At 34.6% G+C, this 24,228-nt stretch overlaps 1 protein-coding gene, 1 long non-coding RNA gene and 1 other non-coding gene across 3 annotated transcripts; all 3 read left to right on the top strand.

Moving 5' to 3' along the window:
* The first annotated feature begins 4,724 nt into the window (after window positions 1-4,724).
* Window positions 4,725-7,407, top strand: LOC131018273 (transcription factor MYB30-like). The gene is made up of 3 exons (XM_057946996.1): window positions 4,725-4,857; window positions 4,988-5,117; window positions 7,020-7,407. The coding sequence occupies exons 1-3, from the start codon at window positions 4,725-4,727 to the stop codon at window positions 7,405-7,407; spliced, it is 651 nt and encodes a 216-aa protein (XP_057802979.1).
* Window positions 7,408-11,930: 4,523 nt separating this feature from the next.
* On the top strand, window positions 11,931-13,832 carry LOC131017410 (uncharacterized). Its single transcript, XR_009099598.1, has 4 exons — window positions 11,931-12,019; window positions 12,163-12,265; window positions 12,406-12,993; window positions 13,723-13,832. It is a non-coding gene; the product is annotated as an uncharacterized LOC131017410 (long non-coding RNA).
* Window positions 13,833-15,902: 2,070 nt separating this feature from the next.
* LOC131019295 (small nucleolar RNA R71) lies at window positions 15,903-16,009 on the top strand. Its single transcript, XR_009100213.1, has one exon. It is a non-coding gene; the product is annotated as a small nucleolar RNA R71 (small nucleolar RNA).
* The last annotated feature ends 8,219 nt before the right edge of the window (window positions 16,010-24,228 follow it).

Raw genomic sequence — 24,228 nt, 5'->3', positions numbered from 1 at the left:
ACATGCTAAAATGAATACATATTGATGCAATGTTATTTAAGTATTTAATGTTTGTTTGTGAATTTAGTGTTTATAGTGGACTTATGGTTTAATGTTTAGAGTGGGCTTATTCTGGTTGTGAATTTAGCTTGTTGTGAATTGTTGGTAATTCACAACCAATATTTTTAATGGTTGTGAATTCAAGCTTCGAAGCTGGAATTCACAACCAAGAGAAATTTTGGTTGTGAATTATAGATCAGTTTGGTTTCATAATAGTACTTGAAGTAATTTATTAATCTTAAACATGCTAAAATGAATACATATTGATGCAATGTTATTTAAGTATTTAAATGTTACTTACATTTCCTGTGACCTCCGTCACAACAGAATTAGTCCTCGGGTATTTGAACCTCAATATTCTTGGCATTTCCTTGTCCTGTTTTCGATGGCCACAAGTTTTGCCCAACTGTGGAATTGCAGTATATATCCATGCCTATTCAATGAAAAATAACTTGTCAGAATTTGATAAAAAACTAAATAAAATTTTGTAATTCAACCAATATTAATGAATAGAAGCTTACCAAGAAAGCAATTGAGAATCCGAAGAAATGAATTCCATCTGGCTTATCCTTGTTTCCTTCTGTTCTCTCTGTTGGTTCCTTCTTTATGCTCTTCATGTACTGCAGCAGGTGCTGGTAACTGTAGCTTCCCCATGGAAAATTTTCCCATTGATTGTCATCTTCAACCATTGCCCATAACCAAGGCTCCGTCATTGTTTTCTTAGGTTCCATTCCAAGAAGAAAGTAGTAGACTACCAGTATCTTGGCAACCTTCACATCATCCATTTTGTCCTTTGTAATTTTCCCATTTACAAACAGCTCCTTCAGTGTTTCGACGCTCATAGACTTGTTGTGGAATCGCCTCGCGAACAGTGACTTGGCTGGAATGAGTGCTTCACCATCATTGTTGAATGTTGATGGTCCAAATCTGAGCCCTGTTATCAGAGCATACTCAAATCGTCTGAATCTTAGCCTCTTGTCATTTATCATGAAGCTAAGTTCATCCTCATCCTTGCCAAAGATGATCTCCCTCGTCAGCACATACTGCACAGCGCTCCCACACTTGTTAATGACATCTGGGAGCTTCAGGAAGTGGCCAAAGCAAGAATTTGTTATCTTTTTATGAGCTTCAGATCCCCTGAGCTTCAACACTGAATCAATTATGTTCAATATTCCTTCTTTGCAGTAAAAGTTGATCTTGAATTTGATATCCCTCATGTTTGGCCTTTTGTAATTCCATTCAACCTGTTAAGATCATGTTTAAAAAAAGAAAAAAAAATCAGTACAGTTTCTTATTAAGGCTTGAATTCACAACCAATCTCCAATTCACAACCAATTCACAACCAATTTACAATAGTATATTTATGCACATTCATGCTTCAAGACATATATGTTTTGTAATTTTCAACTAAGAATGGTGTTTTTGTGATTTCATAACCAATACTTGGGCTTGGTTGTGAATTGAATATGTAATGCTCGAATTCACAACCAACCACAGCTCCAGTTCACAACCAAAAGCCCTAGCTCCAATTCACAACTGAAAGCCCTAAATATTGCTCGTGAATTTTAGAACAGTTTGCTGTTAAAGTATATTCAAAATTATTCACAAAATATTCCAAAAATAATTATTAACCTTGATATCAGAATTCACAACCAAAATGCCTAGCTCTAATTCACAACCAAAAGCCCTAGATATTGCTCGTGAATTTTAGAACAGTTTGATGTTAATATATATTCAAAAATATTTACGAAATTTTCGTAAAACAGTTATTAAACTTGATCTCACGATTCACAACCAAAAATCACTACCTGTTGTTTGTGAATTTTAGAATAGTTCATCACAACATATATTGAACAATAATTACAAAGAGTTACTCTAACAATTCATCGCATGCATAACATTAACAAATATAATTTTTCAGAATTTAATCTAGATCTAGAAAACTTACGGTATTTTCAGTCGCTTTTTGTTCATCGCGCTTTTCCTCGGCTTCATTTGCTATAACTATCTCCATACATCCTTTTTCGCGGTTGATTTTTGTAGTTTCTTCTTTCTTCTTCGCGCTGTCGTCTTCTTGCGGAATGATTCTTCTTTCTTCTGCCGGATCGATTTCTGTAGTTTGTTGTTTCTTCTTCGCGCTTTCGTCTTTTCCAGAAATTTGTTTTTCCACCGTCGAATCTTTTATTTGATTCGGATTTTCCATTTCAGGCGCGGTTGCAGTCGTTTCCATCGGTTGTTGTTCGTCTTTGTGGCGGTGCAGATTGTTGTGGATCAGAGTTCGTCTGTGGCCGTTGTAGAGTTATGGCGGTGATGCAGGAGAGTTGTCTACTCGAATGTCTTTTCGCATTCACGTTTTGGTGCGAAATTTGGAGAGAGAATGAGCTGTAACTATTTGAATAATGTGTTAAAATTGTGAGTTAAAAGTGACTTTTTTGGATAAAATCGGATCAAAAATTGGAGAGAGAAATCTGTGAATTGCTTGCGAGATTTTGGTTGTGAATTCTAGAGAGTAGAAAAATCTTATTTGCTGAGAGAAAATTGTGAATTGGTGCATGTGTTTTGGTTGTGAATTGTGTGTGGCTATTTTTTTAATTTTTAAAGTTGAGGGTAAAATGGTAAGTGTGGCTATATTTTTATGTTTTTATTTTAGTGGACAATTTTTAAGTTTACAATATGAAATAGGCTATTTTCAAAATCCACTCATCGAAGTTTATTAATTTTTAATTATGATTTATTAGTCATAATATTTAATTATGCATCTGGGCCAGCTAGAGTGATCCCTATAGGGTGTTTACTTATGAAGATTAACTTAAATTAAATAGATAAAAATAACATAGCTATAGGTTAATCGATTGTTTATTAAGTGATGGAAATTTTGGGATATCAATAAAAGGTGGTCTCCTGTACACCCGGGTGTACCGTACAATCAGGTGTAAATGACACTAGCGAACACTAATACCAAATGGCACTAACACTAACAACTACTCCCTCCGTCCACGAAAAAGTGCCCCATTTGGGTGCTGGCACGAGTTTTAAGAAAGCTAAAAAAGGTGGTGTAAAAGACTAAAAGGGTAGTGTTAATGTATTGTGGTTACTTTTACTAATCTTGCACTAACTATTTGGCATTATTTTATTAGGTGAATTAAATGAAAGCATTTAAATGAGAAAACATTAAATAAAAGTGCCGATTCAATAAATAAATGAATTTGAAATTCAGAAAATAAATAAATAAATAAATACATAAAAAAATGGAAAATAAATAAATTGGAAATAAAATTTTCAGAAAATAAATAAATTGAAAATTCGAAAATAAATAAACTGAAAATTGAGAAAATAAATAAATAAACTGGAAATAAATAAATAAATAAGTAAATAAACTGGAAAATAAATAAACTAAAAATTCAAAAATAAATAAATAACTAAACTTGAAATTCAGAAAATAAATAAATAAAATGGAAATAAATAAATAAATAAATAAACTGGAAATAAATTAACTAAAAATTCAGAAAAAAATAAATAAATAAACTGGAAAATAAATAAACTAAAAATTCGAAAATAAATAAATAAACTGAAAATTCAAAAATAAATAAACTTGAAATTCAGAAAATAAATAAATAAATAAACTGAAAATTCAGGAAATAAATAAATAAATAAACTGGAAATAAATAAATAAATAAATAAGTAAATAAACTGGAAAATAAATAAATTGAAAATTCAAAAATAAATAAATAAATAAACTTGAAATTCAGAAAATAAATAAATAAATAAACTGAAAATTCAGAAAATAAATATATAAATAAAATGGAAAATAAATAAACTGAAAATTCAGAAAATAAATAAATAAACTAGAAATAAATAAATAAATAAATAAACTGGAAATTAAATAAACTAAAAATTCAAAAATAAATAAATAAATAAACTTGAAATTCAGAAAATAAATAAATAAATAAACTGAAAATTAAGAAAATAAATAAATAAATGGGATTGATTAGGCGTGGGGGAGTTGGTTTCGTAGTTTTAATTAGTGAGTTAATTGTGTGGGTTAATTGCATAGATTAAATAAAAGTGTGGATTTATTAATGACATAAGTTGCAAATAAATTGAAAAGTAAAGGGTATGAATGTACAAAAAGGTAAACAGGGCACTTTTTCGTGGACAAAAAAAAGGGGGTAAGTAGGGCACTTTTTCGTGGACAGAGGGAGTATATACTTTGTTTTATAAATGACAGTATCATGTTATATAAATAACACTATCTCGAAATGACACAAACACTATATTGAACTAACACTAAATGACACTTCACTGTATCGAAATGACACTAATACTTCGGGTGTACCGTACACCCGAGTGTACAGAAGATTTTGTGTATCACAAATTTTCGTGATATTTATATCATTTTGAGCTAATTTTACTTGATTGATATCTCTCATCGTAAGAGTGTGATTGGATTAAAATAATCAATCATGTTGCTTATTAATGACAAAAAAGTGTTTGAATTATTAGTTAATTCGAACTTATTCCTGGAAGTCAAAAAAAAAATATTACATCCGGCCCGACCCGACCCGACCCGACCCCGACCCCGACCCCATGAACACAACAACTCTTGTTTTCTGCTTATATTAAGAAGTATTTATAGATGAAAGTGACGATATAAAACACATAGGATTTGATACAACGTGCGTGAAATGGTGAAACGTACTTACGTTGACAAAAATGGAACGACAAAAGGTGCGTGGACAGAAGAAGAAGACCATAAGTTGAGAGCTTATGTTGAGCGTTTCGGCCATTCGAACTGGAGATTGCTTCCCAACTCTGCAGGTTTTACAATTACATTTTGATTTTTTTTAGTTTTTATTTGGATTTAATGAATGTATTGATAGATCTCTGAACTGTATCTATGCAGTAGATTCGATGGTAAATTAACGAAAAATGATTGGTGTTTTCTTAGGTCTAAATAGATGTGGAAAGAGTTGCAGATTGCGATGGATGAACCACTTGAAACCTGGCCTAAAACGAGGGGGTTTCACCCAAGAAGAAAAAGATCTTATCGAAAAACTTCATCATCAACATGGAAACAAGTATGAACTTTCCAATCATGCATTATGTATGTAGTGTCTAGCTACATACTCGTCCCTGAAAACTGTGGTCTTATATATTATTCTCTTCGTTTCAATTTAAGTGGTGCATTTCTTTTTTACGCGAAATTTAAGGAGTTAATGTTTAGGGGTTTAAGTGTTTTAATTTTGTCATTAATTATGTATGTAGTAATTAATGATTTTACATATATTTTTTAAATTTAAAGCCAAAATTCAAATTTATTATACTTTTTTTATGGGCAATTACCCAATAAACGAAAATTAACCCAAATCAGAGCTAAGTTTAATTAATGTAATTAGTTTTCTAATCATCCCTTATTATTTCTCAAAAAGGAATATGTACCATTTTTGTTGGGATGGAGGGAATACTATATATATCTAAAAAATTTGGTATTTCCTTAATTATATGAAAATGACTCCGCGAGTACTTTTCATCTCACTATTTTATAAAAAGGTGTGAAAATTCAATCTCCACTCAAACCAACTATCACACTTTTTCTTAAAAATCCATGCCATCTATATTGGACCACAATTTTTAAAGACATGTTACTATGATTTAGATTGCACAAAAACTCCTGTGAAACCGGTTTTATGGTGAAACCGGGAGTTCGAGGGTTTTTTAGGACAGTAACTTAGATTGATTTGAAAATTAGGACAATAACTTTCGGACTTGTAAAAATAGGACACTAATTATTTTTTAGAGTAAAATAGGACACTAATTAATAAGTGTTGCATCCGCAGGACATTTTTTAGCCAATTATCGGCTGAAAAATGTCCTATTTTTACGACGCTTATTAATTAGTGTCCTATTTTACTCTAAAAAATAATTAGTGTCCTATTTTTACAAGTCCGAAAGTTATTGTCCTAATTTTCAAATCAATCTAAGTTACTGTCCTAAAAAATCCCTTGACTCTGAAACCGGCTTTATAGTGACACTATTTGAGCATACAAATGATACTTTATCATTTTAAAGTGTCATTTTTATGTTGAAGTAGTGTCATTGTGAATTTGGTTTCACCATGAAACCGGTTCACAGGAGACCACTTGGTTAGATTGTTCCACTGCAAGATATGAGTAGGATTCAAACTTATGACTTTTAGGATGTGTTCTCTTTGGTTGTAAATTTATCATGAAAAAATGAAGGATAAATAAAATTTTACACTTTAAATCTTTCTTTTCTTTTCTCACATATCCTACTTGACCCTTACTCATTCATCATTTACACTACAAATGATAGATAATATTATCACATCATTTTTGGACGGATAATATTATCCCTCATTTGTAGTGTAAATGAGGAATGAGTAAGAGTCAATTAAGTAGGATATGTAGGAAAAGAAATGAAGGGTTTAAATATGGTGGAATTTTGTTTATCCTTCCTTTTCCCATGATAAATTTACAACCAAAGAGAACGCACCCTTATCCTAAAAAAACTTATGATTTTAGTTTAAGGGTTAATGATACAGTTTTTATCCACTTTCAAATCGCAAGACAAAAAATACACACTATAAAAGAAAAATATAAAAATTAGGTACTTATTTTAGCTTGAAATGACTTACTCCCTCCGTCCACGAAAGAACTTCATATCTTTCCTTTTTGGACGTCCACAAAAAAAACTTTCCTTTTTATTTTTGGATTATACTTCACCATTTATAATTACTTATTTTTCATTTTTTCACAACTTCCAATACACTCAAAAACCTTTTCTTCAATCTCAATACACTCAATAACTTTTTTTCCTTAAAACTCGTGTCACTCCCTCTTAGAAAATCCTTCCGTGAATGAAGGGAGTATTATTTTGCTTTTATTTTTGTTTTCTTTTCTTTTAATTAAACATATTTTGCAAAAGAAGATCTTAATGGGTTGATGTCTAACATTAAATAGGTGGTCTGCCATAGCAGCAGAATTACCTGGAAGAACAGACCACGAAATAAAGAACTACTGGCATGCACATCACAAGAATTATCGTGATCAAAGCAAACCTAGTAAATCATCAGACCAAGAGCTTTCAAGCTGCAGCAGTGTAGTTACTTCTTCTGTTGCTCCAAAATTAAGCCACATCTCACCTCTTCAATTATTCATTTTGGAATCCAATGATTCATCCACGCAACAAAATTGCTCCAACGTATCAGCCATCACCACTCAAAATTCTGATGGATTTCATGATACTTTCTGGACCCAGCCATTCATGGTTGAAACAGATTCCGACTATGATTATGATTTTAGTGTTTTTTCTCCTCTCTTCCATATACCTGACTCATATATGTTGTAGCAATAACAAATTAAATTAGTTGTAACGAATAACATTCTTTTATATAATTGTGAAAGATCGATCTAACGTCCATGATCTTGTTATATATATAATCTCGTTATGGATGACATTTTTAATTTCATGTGAATATATGGTGTATGCATGTTGATGAAATGAAACAGAACAACCGTGGTTTTCCCTTCTCATCGTTAAAGGGAAAAAATGAAATGTATATGTGCCTAATTTAAGTGTATAAATAATACCCACACTATCAATAACACAAGAATTGAACGTTTGCTGATTTTTCTTGGTGAGTATATAAGCTCTTATACAGTAAGAAAAAATTAAAGTCTCTAAAACATAAGTACAAGTTATAATGACAGTGATCAATGCCGAATTCTGTACCTAACAGGTAATTCTTAATTATCACCATTCAAATGCAACCGAAAATCAGAAGACTACCTAATTTCGGAGATTAAGTTTGAGTTTCGGATCTTTGTTGAAATGGTTTTGGTTGTCACCATCTTTAACTCCTCCAACTTTCTCATCTCCCCAATCTCTTCCGGAAGCGTTTCCAAGTGTGGACAATTCTTGATCTCTAAATTCTTGAGATTTGACAGTTACCTTCTCCAACTTCAAATTCTCTCACATTCCGCAGGTCTTGCATGCACAAGACCTCAAGGTGATTCCTGTATTTCGAGATCACCCATTTCTTCACCAATGTATGTGTTCTGCAATTTGAGGTGCCTAAGGACAGGTAACGTCGCGGCTAGTATTGGCATGGGGGTCTTCATCAAGACAGCTATTAACCAACGTCAACGATTCAAGTAATCGAGGGAAATTAGAGGCACTTGGTAACATGGGAAGGAGCCCTTCTAGTTTGAGTGTACGAATAATTCGTAGAATACCAAGGTTGTCCATACAAGGCATGCTTCTGAAACAAAACCCTCTTAATATTAGGTTTTCAAGATGAGGCAACACCCTAGTGTAGCCAAAACCTTTTAGTCATATGAAATTCTAGCTATACAAATAAAAATATGGAAATACTAGCATTTTTTTACTAAAATACCCTTATAGTGTGCAACAGTATAAAACTATTACACATTTTTAGAAGCGAAAAAGTGTGTAATAGTGTATTTTACACTGTTACACATTTTTTTGCAATCACACTTTTACGTCAAAAGTGTGTAACAGTGTAAAATACACTATTACATGATTTGTGCGATTATTATCGATTTTTGAAAAAGTCTGTCAATGGCCTCCTTTTTGCTAACTATATATTCCTTAAAGAAGGCCAGATGCAAGAAGCATGGCTTGGATTCTGCATCCATTTTTTGATAATTGGACTCAAATAACGGCAGCAATACGCCCAAAGCAATGGATTTAAGAGCTTATTCCCATTCACTCTCTGTCAATGGTTTTCCGGAAGCAATGATAGGAAAAATTTAGGGAGAAATGGGGTTCTACTTGAGTTGCTACAGCACACTCATATATTTTACTTAAGTTTTACTTGATATGTTTTTTTTCTTCATTTTACAAATGAGAAGCAACACTATTTATAGTATGCAATGGATTATTCTAGAGACTTCAAATTAATAGCCTAATAGATGCATGAGACTCTTGAGATATTGCACTTATGAATGTGACTCTTAACCTATCCAACACTAAATATGAACTAGTATTCAAAAGGTCAAGAGACAAAGTATATTATTTAACACCTTGTAATCTTTACTTGCTTTTTTAACTTCTCGAATTAGTCGGAGGTAGCTTCTTTCGGTAGAACATCAGCCGAATCTTGAGCATTTTCTTTTGCTACAAGTCGAACCTTGTATTTTTTAATTTCGCCTTCTTCATTGAATTTTGAAGACCTCTTTTAGCCCAATAATCTTCTTTTCTTCAATAAAATCAATGAGCTCCCAAGTTCTATTTTTCTCGATGTTGGACATCTCTTCGTGCATAGCCTTCTTCCAATGCTCGTCCTTTGATGATTCTTCAAGGTATTCTAGTTCATGTGTAATCAAACAAAACTCACAACATTCATAAATGTTAGAAACACTTTCATCAATAGAGGAATAGAACACAAATTCTGCTTAGGACTCTTTAGAGGGTGGGGCGTGTCTTTTTTTTTTCATTTTTCTTTTGAAACCAACAATCCCTTTGTGAATGATTTGGGATTTTGCATCTTTTGCATCTGACGTAGCAATCTTTGGATTCATGGTTTAACTTCTTGCAAATAAGACAATTAGAATTGTTACCAGAACTGTTTTTCTTCAGTTGTGATTGAAAAGCTTGATTCAGTAACGGTTTATCCGATCGATTGATTCTTTGCTCATGTGCAAGAAACGAACCCGTCAATTCATACGCGATCATCTTTTACAGATCTTTGGACTCCTCGATTGCAGCAACTGTATGATCGAACTTTAGAGGAAGAGATCGCAACACCTTTTCCACGACACGTCTATCTTCAATTGTGTCACTTTTGATTTGATTTACGATCTCCGCGACTCGTGAAGAAAAATCACGAATTGACTCACGATCTTCCATTTTGAGATTGTCAAAATCTCTCCACATAAAGATTGAAGCTTTAAGGAGATTGTCTTTTCGGTTCCAAGAAATTCTTGTCTCGATATTTCCCAAGCATCAATGGCATTTTTCACACAAAAAATGTGTGAAAAAATTGATTTTCCAACACCTTATTGAAGATATCGCAGCGTCATTGCATTCTTCTTTTTGAATTCCTTCTGCAATCTTTCAAATTCTCGTAAGATTTTGATTGGTGAGAATGTATCAGCTGTGATACAAAAGAAGCTGTCACCCAAGTGCAAGGACCCTAGTATGTTTTCTTTGTCTTGTTATATTGGTGATACGAAGATTGAGCATGCACTACTACAAAAGTTTACATACATAACAGTGCATAGATAACCGTTATGTATGAGCGCACTTTTAGGAATAGATAACGGTTTTGGAAAAATCCGTTATCTATGTAGTGTTGTCTATATGCATAGATAACGGTTTTTGAAAAACCGTTATGTTATTGCGTTATCTATTAGTTGCATACATAACGGTATTACAAAACCGTTAAGCCACCGTTATCTATGACCATCTTTTATAACGGTTTATTCATAACGTTAAAGAACCGTTATCTATGACCATCTTTTATAACGGTTTATTCATAACGTTAGAGAACCGTTATGTATAAGAGTCATTTACAACGGTTTTGGAACCGTTATGTTTGAGCGTATCTAAAAACTGTTATGTATAAATTTTTTTATTAATTTTTTTAAAATTATATTATATTATATTATATTATATTAAAAAATAACATATAAATTGTTTATCCTAAAATCTGAATTTATTCCTAGATATAGACTTTGAAAAATAAAAAAAATCATAACATTTTTTTATTTTATCATTAAGTAACACTTATATAAAATCTAAATTAAAAATCTAAATACCAAAAATTGAATATTAAAAGTGAAAAAAAAGAAAAAGAAAAAGGAATAGATTTTGCCTTAGGTTATTTCATTTCAGCTAACATTTTCGCGCCTAACATTTTCGTTCCTTTGCAATTTTCGTTCCTCTGCAAGTTTGGTTCCTCAAAATTTTCGTTCGTCTGCAAAAGGAGGACCGCCGTTCGCCCTTCCTCTGCCTGTTGCGCCGCCACCCCTGCTCGCCGAGGCGCCGCCCTTCATATGCTCTCAACATCTGGTCGCCGTCGTTCAGGAAATAGAGAAGCTGACGTCCGCAAAAGGGGGAAGCTGACTTCTGCAAAAGGAGGATGGTCGTTCGCCCTTCCTCTGCCTGTTGCGCCGCCACCCCTGCTCGCCGAGGCGCCGCCCTTCATCTGCTCTCAACATCTGGTCGCCGTCGTCCGCCCTTTCGCTTTTCGTTGCGCCGCCGCCCATTCTCTTTTCGCCACGGCGAGCCCCTGCTTTGCTTTCTGCAGCGCCAGCGATTCCAGGTTCGATTGAACTAGGGCTTTTTAATTGTGAAATTAATAAGTCTCGATTGAACTAGGGCTTTATTTGTATGTTTACATTCTTTATTTTTGCTCCAAAGATGATTTGATTTATGATATCCTCTAGTATCCTTTTCTATTGATGACAAAGCGCATATTCCAATTTTAGAATTTGATTGTGACCTTTACCATGCTTGATGATATTTGGTTATCATGTTCTGTTGGAATTTGATGCTTTTGCTTCAGGTAATTGATGCATATGTTACTTATGCTTCAGGTAATTGATGCATGTGCTAAAGGGAATTTGGGCCGCTTTATAAACCATAGTTGTGATCCTAACTGCCGGACAGAAAAGGTATTACTGGAAACTTTACCTTTCTTATATGTGTTTTCTTCATATATTTCAGAGGTTCAGTATAATGTGAAAGGTTATGGATCTGTAAAAACTTTACCTATTTAGCATTACCTGAAACATTATTTGATTTGAGAAGATGTTGGACCTCAAATATTATTTAAATGCAGCCTACCATGTTGGTTTAGTTATTCGAGCTTGCTTGTACCTGTATTATTCGATGATCTTGCTGCTGGTTCCTGCAGGGTCATTGGGCCTGAAATGCCATCCGCTGACCTACTTGCTGCAGCAGCCAAGCTAACAGAAGCTGAAGCAGAACTAAGGTCTAGCTCATAGCTTTTTAGTTGAATGTAAAAGATTTCTATAATTCCTTTTCATATATTTTTTTTTATAATTTATATATTAAAAAGCTGAATCATCAGTCCACCATTGTAATTTTGTATTAATATATGGGAATGATCAACAGAGAGGCTGAGTTGGATGGAGACGACGATCTATTTATAGGACCTCCACCTCCTGCTGTTGTTAAAGAAGCTGAGTCTACAAATGAAGCTGAGCGTTTTGAGGAGGTTACTTTCTATTGTCCTTCCAGCTGACTTTATATAGTTATTAAGTTTTTGATACAATAACACAAACTCTTTGTTCATGTAAATTGATAGCTTGTATTGCAACATTATTGCATAGCCTGACAGCTTTGCTATATGCTTAGATTACAAGAATAATTGGTGCCGAGGCAGATAGTCCATATGCTGGGTACTAAAGGTGGAACTGCAGTGCTTAGTAATTGCTTTCTCTTCACTTGGCCATTCTTGCATCTTTTCCTGCTCTATTGACTTGTATACATTATTTTTTTCTGGATGAAGTTGTTTGCTGATATTTTATTGTTTAGGTATTGGAAGTTGTCTCTAATGGTTCATCCTGACAAATCTTCTCATCCTCAAGCTCACCAAGCTTTTGTTAAGTTGAATAAAGCATTTAAAGATTTACAGGATAATAGACAGCAGATAACCAGAAAAGGCAACATCCATTAATGGCGTCAATGCAGAAACATTATACTACTCGTGGGAATCATGTCGCAATGTTTTCGCCTCTTTTTTGGGGGCCACAGCAGATAAGTAGAACTGCAGAAGCATTGCTCAAAAACATGTTCAAATTCTCCGAGGCTTGCTGAAGAAGTTGCAGTCATCTTTTGAGGTGCATTGGATGGGTCTGCTGACTAACAGAGTGGAGAGGCATGAAATCAAACCCGGGGATCATATCTACACTTACAGAGCAGTCTTCGCTTACTCTCATCACGGTTCCTAATTTTGAATTTTGCTCAGTTTGTCATTTCAATTTCAACTGCTTGAATTCTGATTATGCGATTCTCTTTCTCAGATTGACTCATTTCATTTGTAGTTTCATTTATTTCCCCCTCGAAATTGCGCATTTTAGTTCGTTTTTTTCCGATTGAGTAGCTATCCTCAATCAGCCAGATCCAAGGACACCAGATAAATGAGTTTTTGATTTACTTTTCACTGAGATGAAACATTGATAATGGAGATGCTCAGTGTTAAATAGACCAAATATGGCACAATTGAGCTGATTTTCAATTGCCAAAATGAATTATATGATGTATGATTTAGCTTCTCAATGCAACCTTAGTAGTTGACTAGTTGTACTGCTTCATACAGCATTTTTTGAGGAGGAAATCGTGTTAATGAAACAAATTTGTGTGCTGATAAGCTATTTCGAGGAAGAATTCGAATTGTTGGAGTGATGAGGATATAGCAAATTTGTGTGATGATAAGCTATTTAAGGAATATGTTAAGAGTCTTCTTATTTATCTGTTCTAGCTATATATGAGGTGGCTGCAAAGATAGTGTTGGCTTCTCTTTAGCTTTTGCACGATTGTGTTCTCGACTCTCGTGTATCTTGTGCTCGATATGCTGCTGCGTTTAACTTACTTGTGCAGAGGAATACCTGCATTTTCCCATAAATGAGTAGATATGGTGTGGCTTAGACCTTTTGATCTGTGATTGCGCAGGTATCTTTGTTGGGGGTAGCAAAGTAGTTCATTTCACCCGTGTTGGAAACATTTCCAGCTCGGACTCTGAAGTATACGACGAAGCTGAAGAATGCCCGACCTTTCCTGACTGCGGAGTCAGGCAGCCGGATAGTGGAGTTGTCCTCTCCTGTCTAGATTGCTTCCTCCGTAATGGCTCCCTTTACTCCTCCGTAATGGCTCTTTAATGGTTCATCCTGACAAATCTTCTCATCCTCAATGATGATGTATACTTGATATTTGGTTCATTTGTATAATAATGTATGAATTTTTTGGATGATATATAATATTGTTATCGTTGATTTTATCATTTTGTCGTTTTATAAAAATTGCAAAATTTAAAAATATACTACAATTATATAAAGTACAAAAAACTGTTATAAAAGGTGCAAAAAATCGTTATGTATTCTAATTAAAGATAACGGTTAAAATCGTTATAAAAAGTGCAAAAATCGTTATAAAAAGTGCAAAAAATCGTTATAAAAAGTGCAAAAAACCGTTATGTATTCTATCAAAGATAACGGTTAAAACCGTTATAAAAAGTGCAAAAAACTATTAACTATGATAAAAAAAAAAATTAATACATAACGGAAAAATCTTAATACATAACGGTGAAAAACCGTTATGTATTCTATCAAAGATAACGGTTAAAACCGTTATAAAAAGTGCAAAAAACTGTTAACTATGATAAAAAAAAATAAAAAAAAAATAATACATAACGGAAAAATCTTAATACATAACGGTGAAAAACCGTTATGTATAACCTTTATAGATAACGGATGCGTACTGTTATGTATGACGCATCGTACCGTTATCTTTGCTACTATACATAACGGTTTTGAAACCGTTGTGTATGACGTATAGAATAGATAACACTACTATACACAACGGTTTTTTTGCTCATAGATAACGGAAAAAATCCATTATCTATGAGCGTTTTTCTAGTAGTGATGCTATTTGTGATCTAGGTGCTTCTGTTAATGTCATGCCTTTAGCTGTTTATATAATAGCCTATCTGGTGTGGAGTTAGTAGATACTAGAGTTGTGATTCAATTGGCTTATGGGTCGTGTGTTTATCCTGAGGGTCTTTTGGAAAATGTTCTTGTGAAGGTGCATGATTTTGTTATCCTGCTGATTTTTATGTGGTGAAAATGAGTGATATGCAGTTGAAAGAGTCAGCTGGTGTTTTGCTAGGTCGTCCTTAATTTCTTAAGGACCACTAAGTCAGTCATTGATGTTTATAGTGGTACTATTTGTTTAGATTATCATAGAAGGTGGTTAGTTAGTTTAATAAGATTATGTGGTATTTTAATTGCCACGTGAAATTAAATTATTAGAAAAATGAATTTGAACCTTAAATGATACAAATGATAGGTAATTAGTAACCATTTCAGACAAATTATAGGTTTAGTAATAATAGCTTAGTACTGCCTCCGTCCACCAAGAGTGTAGCATAATTACTCGATTGGGCGCTTCACAAAAAGTGTAGCACATTTTTTTTGGGACATGACCCCATCAACTCAATTCAACCACAATCGCTTATTTTAACTTTATACACATTTACCAACTTTTTAAAAAAAAACTGTGTCCACCAAAAGTGCTACACTCTTGGTGGACCGAGGTAGTAACTTTTAATGAAAATAAATTAACCTTATATTATACACTCTTGATCTGCACTACACCAAATCTTGCACATGTTGTTAGTGTTGTCAGCAGGTTCATGGGACGACCTGGAAATGAGCATTGACAAACTATGAAGAGGATTTTCCGTTATCTCAGAGGTATGTCTGATATTGGTCTCATTTATGGAGGTGATGCTCACTGTTCTATGACTGGTTATTCTGATTTTGACTATGCTGGAGATGTTGATAGTAGAAGATCTATGACTGGTTATGTCTTCACTCTTCGTGGTTCTGTTGTTAGTTGGAAGGTAACTTTGCAGGCTACAGTTACTCTGTCTACAACTGAAGCAGAGTATATGGTATTGACAGAAGCTGCTAAAGAGGCAATTTGGTTGAAAGGCTTGTAGGTGATCTTGGTCTACATCATGATCAAGCTATTGTGTTTTCTCCAACAATGCTCCATTGGCCGATGCATTCATGTCTCTTTGCATCTCACCACTACACCCGGTATAGAATGAGCAAATAATGGTGTTTTGATCCAAACCATGGTTGGGACACTTCCTTATCATCTCTTTGAATCTCTCCCAAGCTTCATAGAAGGTTTCTCCATCGAATTGATGAAATTGGACAATGTCCTTCTTCATCTTCATTGTCTTACTTGGAGGGAAGAACTTGATAAGGAACTTTTGAGCCATTTTCTCCCATGTAGTGATGGAACCACCCTCTAAAGATTGGTACCATGTCTTGGCCATGCCCCTTAGCGAAAAGGGGAAGAGTCGAAGTCGAATGGCATCCTCCGGAACTCCATTTATCTTGATGGTGCCGCATATCTCCAAGAAGTTTCCAAGATGTCCATTCGGGTCATCTTGGGAAAGACCGGCGAATTGGTTTTGTTGTACCATATTTATGAGGGCCGGCTTGAGCTCAAAATTGTTGGCATTGATTCTCGGGGCATGCACTCCTCCTTGTTGGACAATGGGTTGGAACATATTGCTAATAGGTGGTGGTGGTGGTGCATTCCTTTGAGCCTCTTGCTCATTGATTTGCCCTTGCATGTCCTCCAATTGCCTTTGGAGTTGACGGATTAAGTCGTGATTATCCGCCATAACTTCCTCCAACTCTCTATCTCTTCTTGTTCTTGCTTTGTTGTGTCGGCAAAAAGCTTCAACCTCAAGGTCTATAGGTATAAGAGGTGCATCCTTAGACCTTGTGTTCATACACTACCTATCAACCAACAAGAACAAAGAGTCAAATCACAATCTTAAAATAGAAAACAAAAATTAAAGCAAGTAAAATGTCTAAAGTAGTTAAGCACAATGAAGCAAAATATCACAAGTAATGAAACTAAACTAATCCCCGGCAACGGCGCCAAAAACTTGTTCGCTAATATTTTCACCACGCCGCAAGTATACGGGTAGTTGTAATATATGGAAGCAAGGTCGTATCCCACAAGGATTAGTAGTTCAATCTAGTGATTATCCTAAGTCATTATGCTATAACTATTTAGACTAAACGATGGAGTGATTGGTTTGATTATCTACTAATTACTTAACAAGTGCAAAGACAAATAAAACCAAATAAGCAAGTGGATTAATAAGATGATTAAGACGATTTAGGGACTAGGCATCGATGGTTAAGCAAAGGACTTCAATTATAGCTCAATACTAATCTTGACGAACCTAATTATCTAGAGTGATCTCCCAACTAGTTCTAGCCCCCTCCCGGACGACTAGAACGGTAGATTACGGGTTATAGTTGCCGTCCCCGGTCAACTTCTAACCTATAACTCCCAAAAGCACACAAAGATCGACATACTCTCACCCAACTCTCAACCTCCCGGTTATCGAATTGATATGTTTCAAACACCTTATCTATTGCAATTATCCTCTCCCGATTCAAAGTGCAAATTAGAAATGTATAGAATGTGGCCAACAAACCATACAAGAATAAAGCAAGGATTTGAAAAGATAAAGTGCAAAGGAACAAACAAGATTTATATTGAGCACAAATAATCAATCCATTACAATAATCATCTAGCCTAATCCCCAAATCAAAGAGAAACTAGCCTATCATGTTCAACAATAACATACCCAATAACAAAGGAAGCATAAATGAAAGAGAGAGAAAGAAAGAACAAATCCTATTGAATAGCTTGCTTCAATCCTCTCTCCTCTTCAATGCCTTCTTCAAATGGGTGGTAGAATGTAGTTATGGAGCTAGGGTTGTGAATGGAAGATTGGGAGTGGAAGGGTTGGTGTGTGTAATGAATGTTGGAGAAGATGAGTAATGAAGAATGAGAGAAAAAGGGGGAAAAATGGGGTTTTGGAGTCAAAATTCGCGTCTGGGCCCACCAAAGGGCGGATCCCCGCCTTATCCCCACGGTCGCGGCACGAACCGCGGTTGGGAACGTGGCTGGAAAGGGAGGAGGCCGCGGTCGGGGACCGCGGCCGCGGCTCGGACCGCGGGAGATGTTCAAAAACGTTCTGTACTCGGGGCGCAGGGGGCCGCGGTCGGGCCCGCGGCCGCGGGTAGGACCGCGGTTCAGGCATCTTCTGCCACGGCCGGCTGCCGCAGCCGTGGGGTCCTGCGCAGCCGGCTTTGTCGGCTCCGTTCTCCCTCGTCCGAGCTCTGATTCAGGCTCCATTCGCGCTCACGGATTCCTCTCGAGACATACTTCACTCTAATGCTCCCACAATTCTCCAATTAACTCTTGATTTACCCTGAAAACACTTCAAAAGCTACACCAAGCATCAAAACTCAACAAAACTCAAAATTGGGATACAAACACATATTAGCAATCGATTTATGGGGGAGAATGACAACAATTCATGCGATATTGAGGTATGAAATCCATGTTTGTCAACCCCCCAAACTTAAAGCGTTGTTTATCCCCAAACGACAAAAAAAAGAAAGAAATAAGAGTAAACAAACATGTAAGCATGAATTGATGTTATTTCAAGGGGCTTCAAATTTCAAGATCATTTCACAAATGTACCACAAGTAGACATGCATTTCAAGAGATCACAAGTGATGAAAAGTTCAATATTATGGCCTCCAAGCTTGAATCCTCACAAGGGTGGATGTTTCAATTATGCACTCAACTCTCAAGTGTTTAGATTGGAAGTGTTTGCACTCAAATTGAATCATGCATGCAATCTTCCATAGGCTTGCCATTTATCCTAACTCTCTATACTTCAATATGTTATAAATAAAGATCAAAAAGGGCTTTCCTTGGGTTGTAATGAGGGCTCTTTGGTAAGGTGAGTAGTTTTTAGGCAAAGTGACTCATCCTACGATCAAATAATCATAATGAACAAATCGACTTCACTATTTCTCTTATCAAACAAAAACCAAAATCCCTACATTTCATCTTTTCATCCTTAGTGATATCTATCATGGCCATGATTCAAAAGGTAAATCACTCCCCTTTATGCTCTTTTATTCATATTCATTTTCATTTCTTTTTCTTTTTCTTTTTGAGCTCATAGGGGACTAGTGAGTTTCACTCAATCAAAGCTTGATAAGCACTTTCAATCATTTCCCAAACTTTTCTTTATCAAAGCAACCACCAACACTCTAGGTTCTACCCCTTTATTATTGGTTCATTCAAAGAAAGGCTACAAGGCACAAAAGGGGTGAACTAGGATCATATGAGAGTTTGGACACAATTTGAGTTAAGTGGCTAACAAAGATGGCCTTAAATCACTTCAATATTAACAACACATCTACTTTTATTTTCAAGAGAGGACTCATGGCAAGTTCTAGAGATCAACACACATGCTCAAATAATTTACACTCAAGAATAAAATGAGATTGTAATTGTATGACAATCAAAGGCTCAATTCTCACAAGCTCATTTTCATTTTCAAGTTCTTGGAGGTATAACATTTAGCTCATCGTCACGAGTTCAAACCCGACATGCAAAATCAACAAGTGACACATAACAATTTCTTTTCAAAAACACAATCATATCATAAGCCCAATAACAAACAAGTCATCCTCACAAAATTTGCTACAATTATCCCAACACAAACCAAAACATCAAAAAGTCTCAATCTTTCAATTATTCAAAACAACAACAAAAACAAGATAAAACCAAAACATGCAAGAAACACAAGATAAACGAGACAACTAGTCCATCTTTCCCCTCCCCCCAAACTTATTTCACACAAAGTGGAAATGAGGTTGGAGGAAAAGAGAAGGAGAAGTTGTCTCGAACTCACAACGGGGACGGGCACGGCTACGGCGGCGGAAAGGGGCCATGGAAGGTGTGGAAGTGGCGCATGTGCTCCTCATAGCGGCGCCGCTCCTCCTCTTGATATTTCAAGAAGGCTTCGTAATGCCTTTTTTGCTCTTCTTGAATTGCATCAAAACGGGCTATATTGGCGGCTTGGAAGGTGTCGAAGCGGCCCATCATCCTATCCTCAAATCCGACACCCCATCCCAGATACGCCGGGGGTGGTTGAGGTATCGCACCACCTTGTTCATATGCTTGCTCTTCCTCCTCGCCCTCGGGGGCGTGTTGTGCGGCATGGATATTTGGAATGATGGAGGCGAGGTGGGCGGCTTCTTTCAAGCCAAGGTTGGTGACTTCTCCGGGGCCCAAGATGGTGGTGAGAGCCGGAGTGGGCAAAGGGAAGTACACCAAATGGTTGTACTCCTTAAGGACCCAAAGCAAGCGGGGACCGGCGGCGAGGAAATGATTTTGCACGAGGCAACGCCGGTCCAGGAGGATGTCTTGGGAGATTGGCTCCTCGGTGATGTCAATATTAAAACGCCCCGCTATGGGGGTGATCATCTGTTCGCTATTATTTTCGCTACGCCGCAAGTGCACGGTGTAGTTGCAATATAGGGAAGCAAGGTCGTATTCCACAAGGATTGGTGAATTTAAACTTCTAAATATTATTAATGAGTTGTTTTCAATCTATTTAGACAACCAAAGATGAAGAGGTGTTGAGAACTAAAACATAGCTAAATAAAGCAAGTAAATAAAATAACAACAAGATAAACTTAGTTAATAAATTGGAGAATGACTCGAAGGAAAGTTATCCTAGGGACTAGATTTCGATGGATCGTAATGAACTTCAATCTAAAGCAATATTAATCTTGATATGGCCAACTTATCTAGGGCGATCTCCCCACTAGTTCTAGCCCCCTCCCGGACGACCACTACAAAAAAATCGTGAATTACCGACGGCGAAATGCCGTCGGTAACAAAAGACGGCCGCCGGTAAATAGTGTTACCGGCGGCGTTACCGGCGGCAACTCGCCGTCGCTAAACGGTTCGTCGGCAACGCCATTACCGACGGCGATCGGCCGCCGCCGGCAATTAACGGCGGCGAAGCCGCCGGCATTTCCGCCGTTAAATACCGCCGTTGAACGGCGGAGAGTTGCCGGAAAATTACCGACGGCGTTTGCCGTCGGTAATTAGCGGCGGCGAGGTCACCGTCGGTAATTTTCACCGGACGGTGGTGGCGCACACGCCGGAGTTGTTCACGATATTACCGAGGGCAAAATGCCGTCGGTAATTACCGACGGCATTACCGACGGCATTTGCCCTCGGTAATATTTTTTAATTTATTTTTTTTATTTTATTTTTTATTTTTATTTATTTTATTTATTTATTTATTTTATTGTATATCCACAATTTATTTCGGTATTTATACAGTATTGCATAATTTAGACGAACTTCCCAGTCGGTCACCCATCTTAGTTGTGCTCTAAGTCAAACACGCTTAACCTTGAAGTTCTTTTCGAATGGTCACCAGTACAGAACACTCGTATTATTGATATATATAGTATCTATTAATTCATTTAAAGTCTACTTCAATATACAATATCATATATATTCATAACCTTAGAATATGTCGAGATGATATACAAAAAATGTTGTTAATTACGGATTGGGCTCGTTTCCGTTCTTATTTTTATGTCGGAAAAATATTTATTAATTAATTTATTATTAATTTTCAATTTTTTTTTTTTTTTTTTTTTTATCAATCTAGTTTATACACCATTCATAACCTTAGTGTTGATTGATGAGTGAATCACTAATCAAATTAACATTCTTAAATTATAATTATAAGTTACTTACTAAGAATCTTGAATTCTTAGTAATAATATTAGATTAGTGATGATTGATTAGTGAATCACTAATCAAATTAACATTCTTAAGTTATAATTATAAGATTCTTAATAAGAATCTTGAATTCTTAGTAATAATCTTGGATTAGTGATGATTGATGAGTGAATCACTAATCAAATTAACATTCTTAAGTTATAATTATAAGATTATTACTAAGAATCTTGAATTCTTAGTAATAATCTTGGATTAGTGATGATTGATGAGTGAATCACAAATCAAATTAGCATTCTTAAGTTATAATTATAAGATTCTTACTAAGAATCTTGAATTCTTAGTAATAATCTTGGATTAGTGATGATTGATGAGTGAATCACTAATCAAATTAACATTCTTAAGTTATAATTATAAGATTATTACTAAGAATCTTGAATTCTTAGTAATAATCTTGGATTAGTGATGATTGATGAGTGAATCACAAATCAAATTAGCATTCTTAAGTTATAATTATAAGATTCTTACTAAGAATCTTGAATTCTTAGTAATAATCTTGGATTAGTGATGATTGATGAGTGAATCACTAATCAAATTAACATTCTTAAGTTATAATTATAAGATTATTACTAAGAATCTTGAATTCTTAGTAATAATCTTGGATTAGTGATGATTGATGAGTGAATCACAAATCAAATTAGCATTCTTAAGTTATAATTATAAGATTCTTACTAAGAATCTTGAATTCTTAGTAATAATCTTGGATTAGTGATGATTGATGAGTGAATCACTAATCAAATTAACATTCTTAAGTTATAATTATAAGATTATTACTAAGAATCTTGAATTCTTAGTAATAATCTTGGATTAGTGATGATTGATGAGTGAATCACAAATCAAATTAGCATTCTTAAGTTATAATTATAAGATTCTTACTAAGAATCTTGAATTCTTAGTAATAATCTTGGATTAGTGATGATTGATGAGTGAATCACTAATCAAATTAACATTCTTAAGTTATAATTATAAGATTCTTACTAAGAATCTTGAATTCTTAGTAATAATCTTGGATTAGTGATGATTGATGAGTTAATCACAAATCAAATTAGCATTCTTAAGTTATAATTATAAGATTCTTAATAAGAATCTTGAATTCTTAGTAATAATCTTGGATTAGTGATGATTGATGAGTGAATCACTAATCAAATTAACATTCTTAAGTTATAATTATAAGATTCTTACTAAGAATCTTGAATTCTTAGTAATAATCTTGGATTAGTGATGATTGATGAGTGTATCACTAATCAAATTAACATTCTTAAGTTATAATTATAAGATTCTTATTAAGAATCTTAAATTTTTAGTAATAATCTTGGATTAGTGATGATTGATGAGTGAATCACTAATCAAATTAACATTCTTAAGTTATAATTATAAGATTATTACTAAAAATCTTGAATTCTTAGTAATAATTTTGGATTAGTGATGATTGATGAGTGAATCACAAATCAAATTAGCATTCTTAAGTTATAATTATAAGATTCTTACTAAGAATCTTGAATTCTTAGTAATAATCTTGGATTAGTGATGATTGATGAGTGAATCACTAATCAAATTAACATTCTTAAGTTATAATTATAAGATTCTTACTAAGAATCTTGAATTCTTAGTAATAATCTTGGATTAGTGATGATTGATGAGTTAATCACAAATCAAATTAGCATTCTTAAGTTATAATTATAAGATTCTTAATAAGAATCTTGAATTCTTAGTAATAATCTTGGATTAGTGATGATTGATGAGTGAATCACTAATCAAATTAACATTCTTAAGTTATAATTATAAGATTCTTAATAAGAATCTTGAATTCTTAGTAATAATCTTGGATTAGTGATGATTGATGAGTGAATCACTAATCAAATTAACATTCTTAAGTTATAATTATAAGATTCTTATTAAGAATCTTGAATTCTTAGTAATAATCTTGGATTAGTGATGATTGATGAGTGTATCACTAATCAAATTAACATTCTTAAGTTATAATTATAAGATTCTTATTAAGAATCTTAAATTTTTAGTAATAATCTTGGATTAGTGATGATTGATGAGTGAATCACTAATCAAATTAACATTCTTAAGTTATAATTATAAGTTTCTTACTAAGAATCTTGAATTCTTAGTAATAATCTTAGATTAGTAATAATCAATGTTTAAATTCACTTGTATTTCAATATATATTTGATTTTAATGTTTTTGTATTTTTATCTTTGATCAATTTATTAGATGATAAATGAAAAAAAAAAATTAAAAAAAAAATAAAAAAAATAAATAAAATTAAAAAAATTAAAAAAAATAAAATAAATTACCAACGGCATTTGCCCTCGGTAATTAGCATTTGCCGTCGGTAATTAGCGGCGGAAAAATGCCGTCGGTAATTTTGGCCGGACGGTGGTGGTGCTATCGCCGGATGTCACCGGCGGTGGTGATTAGCGGCGGCCGGTTGCCGCCGGTAAATACCGACGGCAATTGCCGTCGGTAATAAATAATATATATTTATATTAATATATATTTAAATTAGCGGCGGCGTAACCGCCGCTAATTAGCGGCGGCCCGTTTGCCGTCGGTAATGTGCCGGTAATAGTCAAAAGGCGGGTCGCCTTTTTTGCCGCCGCCGTGCCGTCGGTAATTGCCGGCGGCGGCGCCGCCGTCGGTAATTTTGGCCGCTATTTTCGCGTTTTTTTGTAGTGGACTAAAACAGTAGATTACGGGTCATAATTGCCGTCCCCGGTC

Source organism: Salvia miltiorrhiza, chromosome 3, assembly GCF_028751815.1.
Source record: "Salvia miltiorrhiza cultivar Shanhuang (shh) chromosome 3, IMPLAD_Smil_shh, whole genome shotgun sequence".
In the NCBI taxonomy this organism is placed as follows: Eukaryota; Viridiplantae; Streptophyta; class Magnoliopsida; order Lamiales; family Lamiaceae; genus Salvia; species Salvia miltiorrhiza.
The sequence above is the reverse complement of the archived record's forward strand: the minus strand, read 5'-3'. Positions and strand labels throughout refer to the sequence as shown.

Bases quoted from the DNA above. Each gene is read 5' to 3' on its own strand.
- LOC131018273 (XM_057946996.1), top strand. From the start codon at position 4,725: ATGGTGAAACGTACTTACGTTGACAAAAATGGAACGACAAAAGGTGCG. The intron at 4,858-4,987 runs GTTTTACAATTA...GTGTTTTCTTAG, and splicing joins ATTGCTTCCCAACTCTGCAG to GTCTAAATAGATGTGGAAAG. The intron at 5,118-7,019 runs GTATGAACTTTC...AACATTAAATAG, and splicing joins CATCATCAACATGGAAACAA to GTGGTCTGCCATAGCAGCAG.